The sequence below is a fragment of the Muntiacus reevesi genome, chromosome 13 (genome assembly GCF_963930625.1).
Source record: "Muntiacus reevesi chromosome 13, mMunRee1.1, whole genome shotgun sequence".
NCBI lineage: Eukaryota > Metazoa > Chordata > Mammalia > Artiodactyla > Cervidae > Muntiacus > Muntiacus reevesi.
The window spans coordinates 28,987,925-29,003,134 of record NC_089261.1 but is presented as its reverse complement, the minus strand read 5'-3'; the positions used below and the strand labels follow the sequence as shown (position 1 = coordinate 29,003,134).

General features: G+C 38.5%; 1 protein-coding gene across 5 annotated transcripts in view; it reads left to right on the top strand.

Annotated features, from left to right (window-relative positions):
• LOC136145592 (zinc finger protein 26) overlaps window positions 1-15,210 on the top strand; it is a 65,703-nt gene that overhangs the window by 37,563 nt on the left and 12,930 nt on the right. Inside the window, exons 1-5 of one of the 5 annotated variants that reach the window (XM_065904041.1) lie at window positions 270-458; window positions 2,162-2,274; window positions 4,076-4,292; window positions 5,460-5,652; window positions 13,308-13,496. The exons of 1 other annotated variant lie outside the window; for it this stretch is intronic. In XM_065904041.1, coding sequence (XP_065760113.1) covers window positions 13,443-13,496 — 54 coding nt within the window. In that variant the 5' untranslated portion in view covers window positions 270-458; window positions 2,162-2,274; window positions 4,076-4,292; window positions 5,460-5,652; window positions 13,308-13,442. Of the gene's footprint in view, window positions 1-269; window positions 459-482; window positions 2,275-4,075; window positions 4,293-5,459; window positions 5,653-13,307; window positions 13,497-15,210 lie in introns of those variants that run through there. 3 more of the 5 variants (XM_065904042.1, XM_065904043.1, XM_065904044.1) reach the window with 3 other exon arrangements.

Here is a 15,210-nt window from a genome sequence, read left to right as displayed (position 1 = left end):
TCACTCTCTTTAAAAATATATATATATAGTGACTTAATTATAACCCACCCCATTGCACTTGAGTTATAGATTAACTGCGCTTTTTTTGTGCTTTATGACCCGTTTTCCATAAATGCGTTAAAATTATTTTTCTCTTTTCTCCAAGACCGACCCGCGTTCCAACGACCCCTGACGCTGCGTGTCCCAGGGCCTCCTGGGAAGTGTAGTTCGGCAGGGCTTTTCCCGTGCGCACGCGCAACCCTCTGCAGCCGGCTTGGTCCCTCTCTTTGTCCTTCGCCACTACGCGAGAGGCCACTGTGCGAGTGTCCGCTTGCTTGTGCGCGCGCTGTTCCCCGGCTAGGCTCCAGGCCGTCGGGATCTCGCGGATCCGCCCGGGTCGCGCAAAGCCCGGGGGCGGGGCGGTCACTTGGGTCCCGGTCCCCGTTCGGCGCGTCCGTGGTCCGAGGCGTTTTTTGCAGGTTCCGGGGCTGGATCCCTGTGGGGCGGGCGGCGGGGAATGAGAGGGTTCGCGGGGGCCGGGCTGGGGGTCGTGCCAGGGCTGCAGGTGGCGTCCGCCCTTCGGCCTGGGACTCAGCGGCTGGGTTGCGGTGGGCACCGGTGGGCTCCAGCGGTGGGGGGAGGCCCTTCCTCCGCCGCGGCCAGTGCTCAGAGCGCCTTGACGTTTCCGTCCAGACCGGCTCGTACAGGTGGTGTCTCCCACGCGCGTGCCCGGCCGCCCGCGACCTTCGGGACACACGGCCAGTCGTGGGGGCGCCCTGGGAGTGTACGCGGGGCGACCCGATTGTTCGCCTCCGTCCAGGCTCCACCCAGCTTGCCTCTGCTTTTATCAGTAGGATTTTTAACGGGGCGTCTCTACTAACAAAAAACCCAAACAACTTTGACAGTTGCTAATGCGGTGAAGACAGCGTTGGCCTCAAGCCTTGTCTCTGACTGACCCACAACTGCCACTTGAAACAATCAACTCACAATTTCTGGGTCTCAGGCTTTTCATCTGAAAACGAGGGAGTGGCAAGAAATTACCTTTTCTTCTCTAGCGTGGAAGCTTTTTGCAATCATTAAAACACATTATTTTATTGATTACTTATTGATTCCTTACTGTTTCAACCACATGGTGCTGGACTGAAACTGCTTTGCTTGCCTGTTTTCTTGGGTTAAGGATTTTAAAATATGTTCACTGTCGTCAATTTAGAGTGTACTGATAAACAGATTCAAATGAAAATCATTCATGATCCCATCAACAGGAAATAGTCACTGCTAACGTTTTGTACATCCTTTAGTCAATAAATGTGTGTATATTGTTAATAACCTTATTTGTTCCCTTTAAGAAAAAAAAAAAAAATTGGGAATATGCTGCATATCCTGCTTAAAGCCCTTACAATCTATCACAGATATGTTAAGTTGAAATATTTTGTCCCAAGTGGGGAGTTTGACCTTTCTGTGGGAGTTCTTTCAACTTGCCCCTGAGATCTTTTCTTTCTCTTCTTTTTCTCCTTAGTCTGCCCTGTTGCCATCATCTCTGGACAGGGGACTCTATCATGCGTGTACTGGAAATATAAACAGGGACTCCCAAGACATTTGCCCATCCCTCTTTCTACTGCTGTTGTGGGTCTTGGTCACAGGCCCTGGGGTAGACTGCATGGAACCAGTGGCCCCAATCCACCATTTGTACATATATCATCTATTTGGGGCACATGAATTTTTGTGCAGTATTAGAATTTGAGTAGACTTCAGGAGTTGGTGATGGACAGGGAGGCCTGGCGTGCTGCGATTCATGGGGTCACAAAGAGTCGGACACGACTGAGCAACTGAACTGGCTGACTGACTTCCTTAATGAATGCTGAATGCATCAAAAAAGACAGCATGGTGTATACAACATCTGGCACATAGTTTTTGTTTAGTTGCTACATTGTATCCAACTGTTTTGGGACCATATAGACTGCAGGTCAGCAAGGCTTCTCTGTCCTCAAGATTTCCTAGGCTAGATTACTGGAGTGGGTTGCCATTTCCTTCTCTAGGGGATCTTCCCAACCCAGGGATCCCACCTGTGTCTCCTGCATTGGCATGCAAGTTCTTCACCACTGAGCCACCAGGGAAGCCTGGCACATCTTAGGTGTGAGTAAATGTCACTTTTCGTTGTTCTTTTTCCCTTGTAATTCCACAGGACTTGATGCTGAGTGGGAACTATGGGATGATGATGACGGTGCCCCTTCCTCCTGCAGGTGAACATGAGCATGTCATGGGGAGAACTGCGGTGCTCTGCAGGAAGCTGCTGAGGTAAAGTCAAACCCATGAAGTTAAAAGGGGTCAAACTGTATACCGGAGGGGTGGGCTTCCATCTGCTGAAGGAACACATGGAAGTCTAGTGGAAGAGCACTCAGGGAAAGCTCTCTCAAGAGCCAACCGGCAAAAGCATTTGTTTAAATTAAATGAAAATAAGGTTGGATCTATTGTGCTGAGCAATTAATATCAGAAGTTTTTAAAAACTACCACACTGATGGCTTATCACACTTTTTCCACCTCAGATTCTTATGCCTCATTTCAACATTTCTCTCTACTCTTGATAAATTTTCACTGAAACCCAACTAAACTTTGCCAAGTAGTTTCTGACAAAGGAAATTTAAAGATCACATTGTGAATTTGGCTGTCTGCTTAATTTTTATTTCATGAAATAAAGTGAAAGCATAACACAAAGGAAATGACATATTTATTTACTAGAGGTGTATCTTCCTTGTCTGGGGTATGTGTGTATATTTGTATTATGATTGACTTTTCTTGAACCACACAGAGGTTATTACATTTTTTAATCATTAAATTTATTGACTTTAAGTAAAATTTTTTGACTTTTGCCTTTGTAGCATGTGTAGAGACATTTTCCCCAGAATTACACAAATACTCATTTGTGTTTTCTTTAGGCACTATCATGGTTTTCATTATTTTAAGTTCTGATCCATCTGAAAGTACAGTTGACCCTTGAATAATAGGGGTCTGAACTGCATGGGTCCACTTATATGCAGATTTTTTTCAATAAATACCACAGTACTGTATGATCAGAGGTTGGTTAAATCTGCAGATATGAGCCTTGGATATAGAGGGTTGACTATAAAATTAATTATGTGAGGATTTTCAAATGCATGGGTGGTGAGTTGGACTAGTGTCCCTAACCCTCAAATTGTTCAAGGGTCAACTGTAGTTTGTTGTAATATATGAGATAGATATCTGGCTTTATTTTCTTCCAAGTGTTAATCACTTCTCCTATTCATTAAGTGATCAGGTTTTACTTTGGATGTGAAGTGCCACATTTATTGCATGAGAGATTTACATATTTGGGTCATTATGCTTTATTTAGCTGTAAATCATTTCTGGAGACAGTATGAAATACTTTTTTTAGATATAGTTGTACAATATATGTTAATATTACATGGAACTATATACACTCATTATCTTGTGTTTCCCAAAGTGTCCAAAGCTGTTCCTGTACCTTTTTTTCTTCCAGATGAACTTTAGAATTGCTTGTTAAAAAAAATTTTTTTGAAATTGTGACTGGAATTGACTAAAAATATAAATAATTCAGGGCTGAATTATGAAGTCTTTCTGTCCTAGAAAGACCAATTTGTGTGTGAGGAAGTCTATTTTTATGGTCCCCATTGGTGGTTTTAGTTTGCTTTAGCCTATGAGCCGTACACATTTCTTGTCAAGTATATTTCTATGTTTTATGTATTGTTTTCTGATATGCATAGATTTTTTTATCCTACCTTTTTATTTGTTTAAATAAGAAGGCTGTTGATATTACAGTACTATATCTTTTGATATGGAAAGATGGTTTACATAGTGGGAAGAAAGCAAAAACAGTTTTTAAATATGACCTTATATTTTTGTTATAAATATCCAGACTGTTTATACTACCTCTTAAGAGTGGTTATGTTTGGTCACAAGTATGAATTTTTTCTTATTTAGTTTATGTACATTTCTAAGTTTTGTCATCATATTTTACTTTTGTAATAATAATTATGTCTCTTTGTTTAGTTCTTATGTGTGCCAGTTCCAGTTCTAAAATGAATATATTTTCACAATTTAGGGTATATAAAGGACTCATTTCTTGTGTAACTGGAAAGAACCTCAATATGTATTTCTGAGTTGATACCAAGGGCTGAATCACAGGAAGACATGAAAGGGAAGAGTTTGGTGTCTGAAGTGCTGCTTTAGGGTGTCATAGGGATGAGCAAGCTGTGTCTCTGTGGAACTAAGGTGACGGAATGTGTGCGTGGAAATAAGAGCTAATTCCAGGATGTATGGTGAGTGTGTGAACATATGTGTACATGAATACAAACAAATAACTGTATGATTTTGGAAGTAAATATCTTGAATATAGGGCTTCCCAGGTGGCTCAGTCATAAAAGAATCCACCTGCCAATTGAGGAGATGCAGGTTTGGCCCCTGGGTCAGGAAGATCCCTGGAGAATGAAATGGCAACCTACTCTAGTACTCTCACCTGGGAAATCCAATGGACAGAGGAGCCTAGTGGGCTATAGTCCATGGAGTTTGAAAGAGTCAGACACGACTAAGCAACTAAACGACAGCAACCCTGAACGCAGCACAAAAGAGAAATAGCATTCATTTCTGGTACTTAATAGTTGTGCAGTCATTGGCACACTCTAGTTCCATTTTTCGTTCTATAAAATGGAGATGTGAAATGCTTTTTTGTCAAATGCCTTTTGGGTCGTCTGTGAGGGTTGTTATAAAGTGCTTAGTATTTTGTCTTATATATTGAAAGCACTCAGATGTGAGAGCTATTGTTATTACCAGGAACTAGTCACTTTCCTTTTAATATCTCATTTGTTCCTCAGAATCCCCGTGGCATTACATAGTGACTAAAGAGTAATTCTCCAGAAATATATAATGTCTATGCATCAAACAACATAACTTTAAGCATATAATCCAAACATCAACAGAAGTACAAGGGAAAACTGGCCAATCTGTAATACTGGGAGAATTTAACATACTTCATGTAGAAATGGATATGATTGGCAGGCATAAATTAGGAAGGCTGTAGATTTTAAACCTTAGTTCCCTATTTGTTCTTACCCAAAGTCACAAAGCCAGGAAAAGGAAAAAGTTTATTAAAACTTAGATCTGTTTTAATACAAATCACATAAGCTTTCCCAAAGTCTGTCACACACAGAGCTGCCTTGGCCTTCCCATCGCCTGTTCCTCAGTGTCCTCAGTGGACGCTAACCGGATCTCAGGATTGCTTCTGCTGAGTAATCTTTATCTGTGTACAGAGACGTAGACTTCTGCCGTTCTTTCACATCACATTCTATTTCTGTCCCTGGTAGTCCTGTGTCAGGTATAAAGAAAACACACTCTGGCCTTAAATGATTATGAGCTCCTATTTCCTAGCAAGAAAGGAGGGGATTTTAGGTGCACTATGAATATACCAATTGAAGTGCATTGGCCCCCAGGTTCACAGATCCTGGTTCCCCACAAATAAGCCTGCTCCTGTGAGACAAGAAAGGCATTCCCAGCAGAGAAATTCATTCCTGGTGTTGAACACTTCACTCCCGAGCTTCGGGATAAAAGCAGAAGCCACAGAACTGAACAAGTCTCAGACTTGCTGATCATCTCACACAGGCTGCAGAAATGACCATGTTACAGGTGAGTTTGTGTTTATTCCTCATTATTTTTCCAGGAGATTATAAGAGGTATGTAAGACTTGAGTGAAAAAGGAAAGATTACATTGTTAAGAAGTCAGGGGAAGATACCCTCAGAATGGAAGATCCAAACTGGGACAAAATCAAAGCAGTGATGCAATAACTATAGGGCCTTGAGAAGTTCTTAAAAGTTTCAATTTTTATAAGCCTTACTGTCCTACATAATTATTGAATGAGTTATAAACTTGGTTCTCAAATTTTCGACAAGTGTAATAAATATATTTATATGAATTGTATTATCCAAAGGAAAAAGTTCTTCATGGAAAGTAAGTATTTACTGGTCATTCCTTGGGAAGCCTTTAAGTAAATGATATAGTGATAATGTCCTCAGGAGAAACATTGTAATAAATGCAAAACTGTTGTAGCCATTTTTCATGGTTTTCCACAGAATGTGACCCAAGGGTAGTATGCCAAAGCCGAACTTAATCACCATAATTATTTATTTATTTACCTCTTTAGTTGTGAAGCAGAATTCACATGGAGAAAAGTTCATAAAATGCAGCTTAATGTGTTATCAAATGAATACCCATGAAACCACCATTTCATTTCAAGAAATTGAACATCCCCTCCCAATCACAGCTTCTCCCTGACAGAGGAAACCAGGACTGTAGCTTCTGTAACCATTTCCTTGCTTGTCTGTTTAGTTTTACTCCTAAGTGTTTATACGCAAACACTGCAGTTAGTTTGTCTGCTGTTGTGCATGCTTATTTGTGTTTTGCTTCTTTCACTTGTTTCTGAGATTTATTGCATTTGCAACCTTCTCTTCAATGAAGGCAGCTTCTTTTTTAAGAAATATATATTCCATTTCCTCAGTTTATTTTTTTCAAAGCTTTAAAAAAAAAGTTTATTTATTTGGCTGTGTCAGGTTTTAGTTGTGGCATGCAGGGTCTTCCTGCATCTTCCAGGATCTTTCATTACAACAGAGGTCTCTGGTTGTAGCACATGGACTCAGTAGTTGCAATATATGGGCTTAGTTACTCCACAGCATTTAGGGTCTTAATTCCCAAACCAGGACTCAAACCTGTGTCCCCTGCATTGCAAGGCAGATTCTTAACCACTGGACCATCAGGGAAGTCCCTGAAGGCAGCTTCTTAATATCATCAAATCCAGCCATTATCAAGTTTCTATTAGTCTCATAAATTCATAAACTGTCATTTGTTTGCATCAGACTCTTAAGTAAAGTTCATACGGTGCAGCTGATCTGTCTCTTAATCTTGGTACTGTGTATTTTTTTCTATCCAAACCATTTGTTGAAGAGGCCAGGCCATTGATCTGTAGTTTCTCACTATCTGAAGGCTCTGAATAAGGGATGTGGTGGGTAATGAATCCCCGTGGTGTTACTGGTGTGTTGTCACCTGTGTTTCCTGTAAATTGGTAGATTCGAGATGTGTTGTCCAGTACTGAAGCCACCGGCCACATACAACTGAACTTAAGTTAATTCAGTTAAATCCCTTTGTCACGGTTGTTCCCTCTCAAGTGCTTAGTAGCCACAGATTGGACAGCCACAAACTGGGTAGCACAGGTAAAGAATGTTTCCATCATCACAGAAAGTTCCACCCTGAGGTTTGATCAGGTTCAAGTGTGACTTCTTGGCAAGAATGCTTCAGAAGTTGTTGTACACGATGCCCACAGGTCTCTCTTTGTCTTGCTATGGCTTTAAATGATCACTACTTATATGGATCATTTCATTAGAGCTGCAAAATGATAACACCCTCCTTGTAACATTTTTCTTTATTTACTAACTAGAACACTGCTCTCTAGTACCACAAAATACATCAAAGCTCAGTTTGTACATCTTCTGCCCTAGATCTATAATTAGTAGTCTAAAATTTAGTTATTGTAAAATTTCGTTATATTTTTAAAAGTATGGCCAAAACATGGACATATACTCGATTTTTGCATATTGGCTTGGTATTCAGGAACTTCATAAGCCCATTTACTAACTAATAATTTTTCTTTAGATTTGGTTAGATTTCCATGTTTATAAAAATATCAGCAATACTTTTTTTTACTAAAAAGAAATTCAACTGACTTCCTAGTTTGCTAAGACATTCTATAACAAATAAATCCTGATTATTTTTCAATTTTTGGTGTGTTGTTTCATCTGTTTGTTCTTTTTCATACTTTTATATTCTCCCTTATGAAATCTAGTCCTTCTTTTTGAAAAACATAAATGTGCTTTTTAAAAGCTCTTAGATTTTTCTGTTGTCTGTAGTTCTTGTGATGTACATTCTTCCACTTACAGATATGTTTTATCTGTATCTACTGAGGTGATAATATGTTTTTTCTTAATCTATTAATACAGTAAATATCAATGATTCTTTTAAAGTATTAAATCAACCTTGAATTTTTGCGATAAACTCCAGCTTATTCTTAATATATTTTCTTCTTTATATTTTGTTCAGTACAGTAGCTTGGTGATGTTGTTTAAGATTTTCACATCAGTATTCATGTGTATCTTGGCCTTTGCTTTTCCCTTCTTTCAGTATCCCTATTGAGTTATCAAGATCATGCGAGTGTCAAAAAATTTATCAAAAGTTGCTTCCACAGTATATAAGAGTTTAGTAAAATTGGAATTATTTCAGCATTAAATGTTTACAAAATTAACTGGTAAAGCCATTTTTTTGTGTGAGATTTAAACTCAGGGAACCAGTTTTCCACATGGCCAATGCATGATTTGTAAAATCATTAATGAGTAAATGATCCATTTAAGAAGCAAGATAAAACAATAGATTTTAATGTGACCGTGTGAGAAGTTCATTTATATGAATGAAGATTCTACATTGCAGCTCATTTTTGTGAGATCAGTTGATTAGTTTTGATGTGATGTCAAAGAAGAATGTCCACAGTTAACTAATTCTAATTGTTGTAGGGTCTTTGGATTTTCTTTATGCAATCATGCCATCTATGACAGTTTTACATGTTGTTTTCAATATTTATACTTGTTCCTCTCATTGTATTGTTCTGACCTCCTACAGTACTTTGTGGACTAGAGGTGGCATTAGGAACACCCAGGCCTGCACTGTCAACTACATAGCACATCACAGGTGCTTACCTCTGACACCAGCCCCCTGGAGTTAGCACAGACTCTACAGGGTGAGAGCACCATCCCCAACAAGAGTGCCTTCACGTTAGTCGATAGCTGTAAGTTTGAGAGTCCTCAGGCCACACACAACACTTCTGTCCAACTGGCTGCAGATTTGGGGTGTTCCTATGACCCCCTCAGGTTCGATGGAACAGTTCACAAAACTTAGGAAAGTGCTATACCTAAATCTAGTTTTATTACAAAGGACACGAATTAGGACCAGCCAAATGAAGAGACAGAGTGATGTCTGGCAGGGTCCCAAACAGCGCTGCTGTGCCCTCTCCCCGTGGAATCAGGATACATCATCCTCCTGGCCTATGTCTGCTTACTAGCCAGAAAGCTAACCTGAGGCAGAAATATCCAGAGTTTTTATTGGGTATTCACTGTGTAGGTATAATTGATTAAACCCCTGGCCATTTGATGGAACTCAGCCTCCAGCCCTGTCTGCTCCGTGGAGGTTAGACTGATAGCATCTCTCTGAAAGCCCCAACTCTCCAATCCAATGGTTGGTCCTTCTAGCATGGCCATTGCCCACCTGGAGACTCCGGTAGCCCACTGTGAGTTACCTTGTTCCATAAATTCAGGAGGGACCCACCGCTAATAGCACAGAGACCTGCCATCCCAAAAAAACTGGCACAAAACCCTATAGCCATTAGCTTCACATACTGTTTAATTAAAATTAAGTAAAATAGAAAAGTCAGTTTCTAGTCACCTTTGATGTATTCAGTAGACACTGATGGCTGCCAGTGACTATATTGGATGGTATAGATATGAGCATTTCAGTCGTCACAAGAAATTCTGTTGGACAGTGCTGTTCTAGTCCTCAGAGACCAAGCACTCAGTGTTATACCATTAAGTATGATGCTAGCTTTACATATTTTATAGATTATGATTATCAGATTAAATTTCCTCCTATTTCTAGTTTGTTGATAGTATTTTACAATGAACAGATTTTCACAATATGCCTTTTCTGCATTTTGAAATGATAATGATTTTTCTCCTTTATTCTGTTAATATAATAGTGATTTCAGAATCAATATCTTACATAACTGAAAGAAACTTCATTTGGTCAGGCCACATTATACTTTTTATGCATGTGTGTGTGTTAGTCGCTCAGTCGTGTCCAACTCTTTGCAACCCCATGGACAGTAACCCTCCAGGCTCCTCTGTCCATGGGATTCTCCAGGCAAGAATACTGGAGTGGATAGCCCTTCCCTTCTCCAGGAGGTCTTCCCAACCCAAGGATCAAACCCTGGTCTCTTACATTGCAGGCAGATTTTTTACTGTCTGAGCCACCAGGGAAGCCCCTTTTCTGCATGGCTAGATTCAATTTGCTAGCACTTTGTTAGGAATTTTGATTCTCTAAGAGCTTGTATTGTTCTTTTGCTGTGTTCTTGTTTGATTTGGGATTAGAGGTCTGCTGGCCTTATAAAATGAGTTGAGAAGTTTGCATGATATCTTATTTATTCCTTGAATGTTGGGAAGAATTCTCCTCTGAAGCCATCTAAAACTTGAGGTTTTTTTTGAAGGAAGGTTTTAAATTGTGAGTGTTAATTCCTGTAATAGTTAAAGGACTAATTCAGACCTTCTTTCTTCTGTCACTTTTAAGTACATTGTTTTTCAAGAAGTATATCTATTTCATCTAAGTTATCATATATGTTGGCATAAATTGATTAATATTGTTAATCTTTTTAACACCTTTATTGAACTCTGATATCAGTAGGATCCACTGACATCACTGACAAGTGTATAATTCAGTAATTTTTTTAGTAACTTTATGTTATATAACCATCATCACAATCCAATTTTAGAAGGGTTCTGTCATCCCAAGAGAATCTTTGTGACATCTACAGTCAGTTCCTCCTCCCATCCCCAGCCTGAAGCAATCACTAATTTGCTTGCTGTCTATATAGGTTTTCCTTTTGGAAATATATAAATGGATTTTTATAAATGTGTAATCTTTTGTTTCTAGCTTCTTTCAATTAGCATAGTATTTTTGAGGTCCATCTATGTTTTAGTATATGTCAGAAATACATTCTTATTGTTGATTAGTATTCCATTGTATTGGATATATCACTTTTTATATATCCATTCACCACTTAAAGGACACTTGGAATATTTATACTTTTTGGTATATTTGTTATATAAATATAGTTTTTATAAGTAATACTAATATGAACAGTCTCTTATAAGTATTTTATTAATCAAAGTATAGGTGATTTACAGTGTTGTGTTACTTTCAGGTTATAGCATTTATATATATATATGCATATATATATTCTTTTTCAGATTATTTTTCATTGTATGTTATTATAGATATTGAATATAGTTCCCTATGCAGGTCCTTGTTGGTTATCAATGGGGTTTTTATATATATTAGTGTGTATGTGTTAATCCCAAACTTCTAATTTATCCCTTCACATTTCCCTCCTTTCCCTTTTGGTAACCATAAGTTTGATTTCTATATTTGTGACTTTGTTTCTGTTTTATAAATAAGTTCATTTGTATTACTTTTTTAGATTCCACATATAAGTGATATCATATTTGTCGTTCTCTGTCTGACTTACTTCTCAGCATGATAATCTCTAGGTCCATCCATGTTGCTGCAAATGGCATGATTTCATTCTTTTTTTGTGACTGTGTATATATGTACCACATCTTTATCCATTCATTTTTCCATGGATATTGAGGTCACATCCTTGTCTTAGCTATTGTAACAGTGCTGCTGTGAACTTAAGAGGTGCCTGTATCTTTGCAAATAAGAGTTTTCATCTTTTCTGGATATATGCCCAGGAGTCGGATTGCCAAGTCTGTGGTAACTCTGTTTTTAGTTTCTCAAGGAGCCTCCATACTGTTTTCCATAGTGGCTACACAAATTTACATTCCAACCAACAGTGTAGGAGGGTTCCGTTTGCTCCATGCCCTCTCCAGCATTTATTATTTGTAGACTTTTTGATGATGGCCATTCTGTCTGCTGTGAGGTGGTAGCTTATTGTAGTTTTGATTTGTACTTTTTTAGTAATTAGTGATGGTACATATCTTTTCATGTACTTTGGACCATCTATATGTCTTCTTTGGAAAAATGTCTATTAATGTCTTCTGCCCCATTTTTTGATTGGATTGTTGTGGGTTTTTTGATATTGAGCTTTATGAGCTGTTGTATATTTTGGAAATTAAGACCTTGTCAGTCACATCACTTGCAAATATTTTCTTCCATCCTGTAGGTTGTCTTTAAATGTTGTTTCTGGTTTCCTTTGCTGTGCAAAAACTTTTATGTTTAATTAAGTCCAATTTGTTTATTTTTGCTTTATTTCCATTACTCTAGGAGACAGATCCAAAAAACTGTTTTTGAGATTTATATCAACAAGTGTTCTCCCTGTGTTTTCCTCAAGGAGTTTTATAGCATCCAGTCTCATATTTAGGTCTTTAATCCATTTTGAGTGTATTTTTGTATGTGGTGTTAGAGAAGGTTCTACTTTCATTCATTTACGTGTAACTGCCCAGTTTTCTTAGCACTGCGTAGTGACAAGATTATCTTTTCTTTGTTGTATGTTTTTCCCTACTGTGTTGTAGATTAATTGACCCTAGTGTGTGGATATGTTTCTGGGCTTTCTAATCTAGTTCCATTGATGTATATGTCTGCTTTTGTGCCAGCACCACAATGTTTTGATTACTGTACCTTGTAGTATAGTCTGGTCAGGGGGTGTGATTCATCCAGCTCTATTAAAGATTCTTTCCTGCTTATTTGGGGTCTTTTATGTTTCTATACATATTTTAATACTATTTGTTCTATTAATAGTTTTGTGAAAAATGCCCTAATTTCATAGGTGTTGCATTGAATCTGTAGATTGTCTTGGGTATTATGGTCATTTTAACAGTATTGATTCTTCAAATGCGAAGTATTGTATCTTCGCGAATAGTGTATCTTTCCATCTGTTTGTATCACCTTTAATTTCTTTCATCAGCATCTTGTAGTTTTCAGAGCACAGGCCTTTTGCCTCCTTAGATAAGTTTATTTCTAGGTATTTTATTCTTTTTGATGCAGTAGTAAATGGGGTTGTTTTCTTAATTTCTCTTTCTGATATTTCACTATTAGTGTATAGAAATGCAATGAATTTTGGTGTATTTCTTTTGTATCCTGAAACTTTACCAAATTTATTGATGAGTTCTAGTAGTTTTCTGGTGGCATCTTTAGGACTTTGTGTGTATTGTTTCAGGGACTTTCCCAGTGGCTCAGCAATGAAGAATCTGCCTGCACTACAGGAGACTTGGTAGTTGATAAGTGTTCAATCCCTGGGTTGGGAAGATACCCTGGAGAAGGAAATGGCAACCCACTCCAGTATTCTTGCCTGGGAAATCCCATGCAAGATTGTCCAGACAGAAATCCCAGAAAGAGGAGCCTAGCAGGCTGTAGTCCATGGGATTGCAAAAGAGTCAGATATGACTGAGCAACTAGACAACAATGTATAGTATCATATCTTCAGCAAACTGACAGTTTTACTTCTTCTTTTCAGATTTGGACTCCTTTTATTTCTTTTTCTTCTCTGATTGCCATGGCTAGGACTTCCAAAACTGTTGAATAAAAGTGGCAAGAGTGGGCATCTTTGTCTTGTTCCTGATCTTAGAAGGAATACTTTCAGCTTTTCACCATGGAATATGATGGTAGCTGTGGGTTTGTCATATATGGCCTTTATTATGTTGAGGTATGTTCCTCCTATGCTTACTTTGTGGAGTTTTTATCATAAATGGGTGTTAAATTTTGTCAAAAGCCTTTTTTGCATCTATTCAGATGATTATATGGTTTTAATTCTATTGTTTGTTAATGTGGTATATCATGTTGATTGATTTGCAGATACTGAAAAATCCTTCTCTCCCTGGGATAAACTCATTTTGATCAGGGTGTGTGATCCATCCTTTTGCTATATTGTTGGATTCACATTGCTAGTCTTTTGTTGAGGATTTTTGCATCTATGTTTATCAGTGATGTCAGCCTGTAATTCTCTTTATTTGTGTGTGATACCTTTGACTGGTTTAGGTTTCAGGGTGATGATGGCCTGATAGAATGAGATTGGAAGTGTTCCTCTGCAAGTTTTGGAATAGTTTCAGGTAGTTTCAGTTTGGATAGGTATTAACTCTTTAAATGTTTGGTAGAATTCATCTGTGAAGTCATCTAGTCCTGGACTTTTCTTGTTGATAGTTTTTAAATTACTAATTCAATTTCGTTACTGGTAATTGATCTGTTCATATTTTCTATTTCTTTCTGGTTCAGTCTTAAGAGATTATACTTTTCTAAGAATTTGTCCATTTCTTCCAGTTCAGTTCAGTCGCTTGGTCGTGTCCGACTCTTTGCAACCTCATGGACTACAACATGCCAGGTTTCCCTGTCCATTACCAATTCCTGCCACTTGCTCAAACTCAAGTCCACCAAGTTGGTAATGCCATCTAACCATCACATCCTCTGTTGTCCCCTTTTCCTCCTGCCTTCAATCTTTCCAGCATCAAGCTCTTTTCCAGTGTCAGTCCTTTGCATCAGGTGGCCAAAGTATTAGAACTTCAGCTTCAACATCAGTCCTTCCAATGAATATTCAGGACTGATTTCCTTTAGGATGGACTGGTTGGATCTCTTATAGTCCAAGGGACTCTCAAGAGTCTTCTCCAACACCACAGTAAAAAAGCATCAATCTTCAGCACTCAGCTTTCTTTATAGTTCAACTCTCACATCCATAGATGACTACAGGAAAAGCCATAGCTTTGACTAAATGGACCTTTGTTGGCAAAGTAATGTCTCTGCTTTTTAATATGCTGTCTAGGTTAGTCATAGCTTATCTTGAAAAGATGCTTTTCAAAGAGCAAGCATCTTTTAATTTCATGGCTGCAGTCACCATCTGCAGTGATTTTGGAGCCCCCCAAAATAAAGTCTGTCATTGTTTCCATTGTTTCCCCATCTATTTCCTATGAAGTGATGGGACCAGATGCCATGATCTTAGTTTTCTGAATGTTGAGTTTTAAGCCAACCTTTTCACTCTCCTTGTTCACTTTCATCAAGAGGTTCTTTAGTTCCTCTTTACTTTCTGCCATAAGGGTGATATAATCTGCGTATCTGAGGTTATTGATATTTCTCCCAACAATCTTGATTCCAGCTTGTGCTTCATTCAGCCCAGCATTTCACATGATGTGCTCTGCATATAAGTTAAATAAGCAGGGTGACAGTATACATCCTTGACGTATTCCTTTCCGGATTTGGAACCAGTCTATTGTTCCGTGTCTGGTTCTAACTGTTGCTTCTTGACCTGCATACAGATTTCTCAGGAGGCAGATAAGGTGATCTGGTATTCCCTTCTCTTGAAGAATTTTCCACAATTTGTTGTGATCTACACAGTCAAAGACTTTGGCGTAGTCAATAAAACAAAAGTAGAT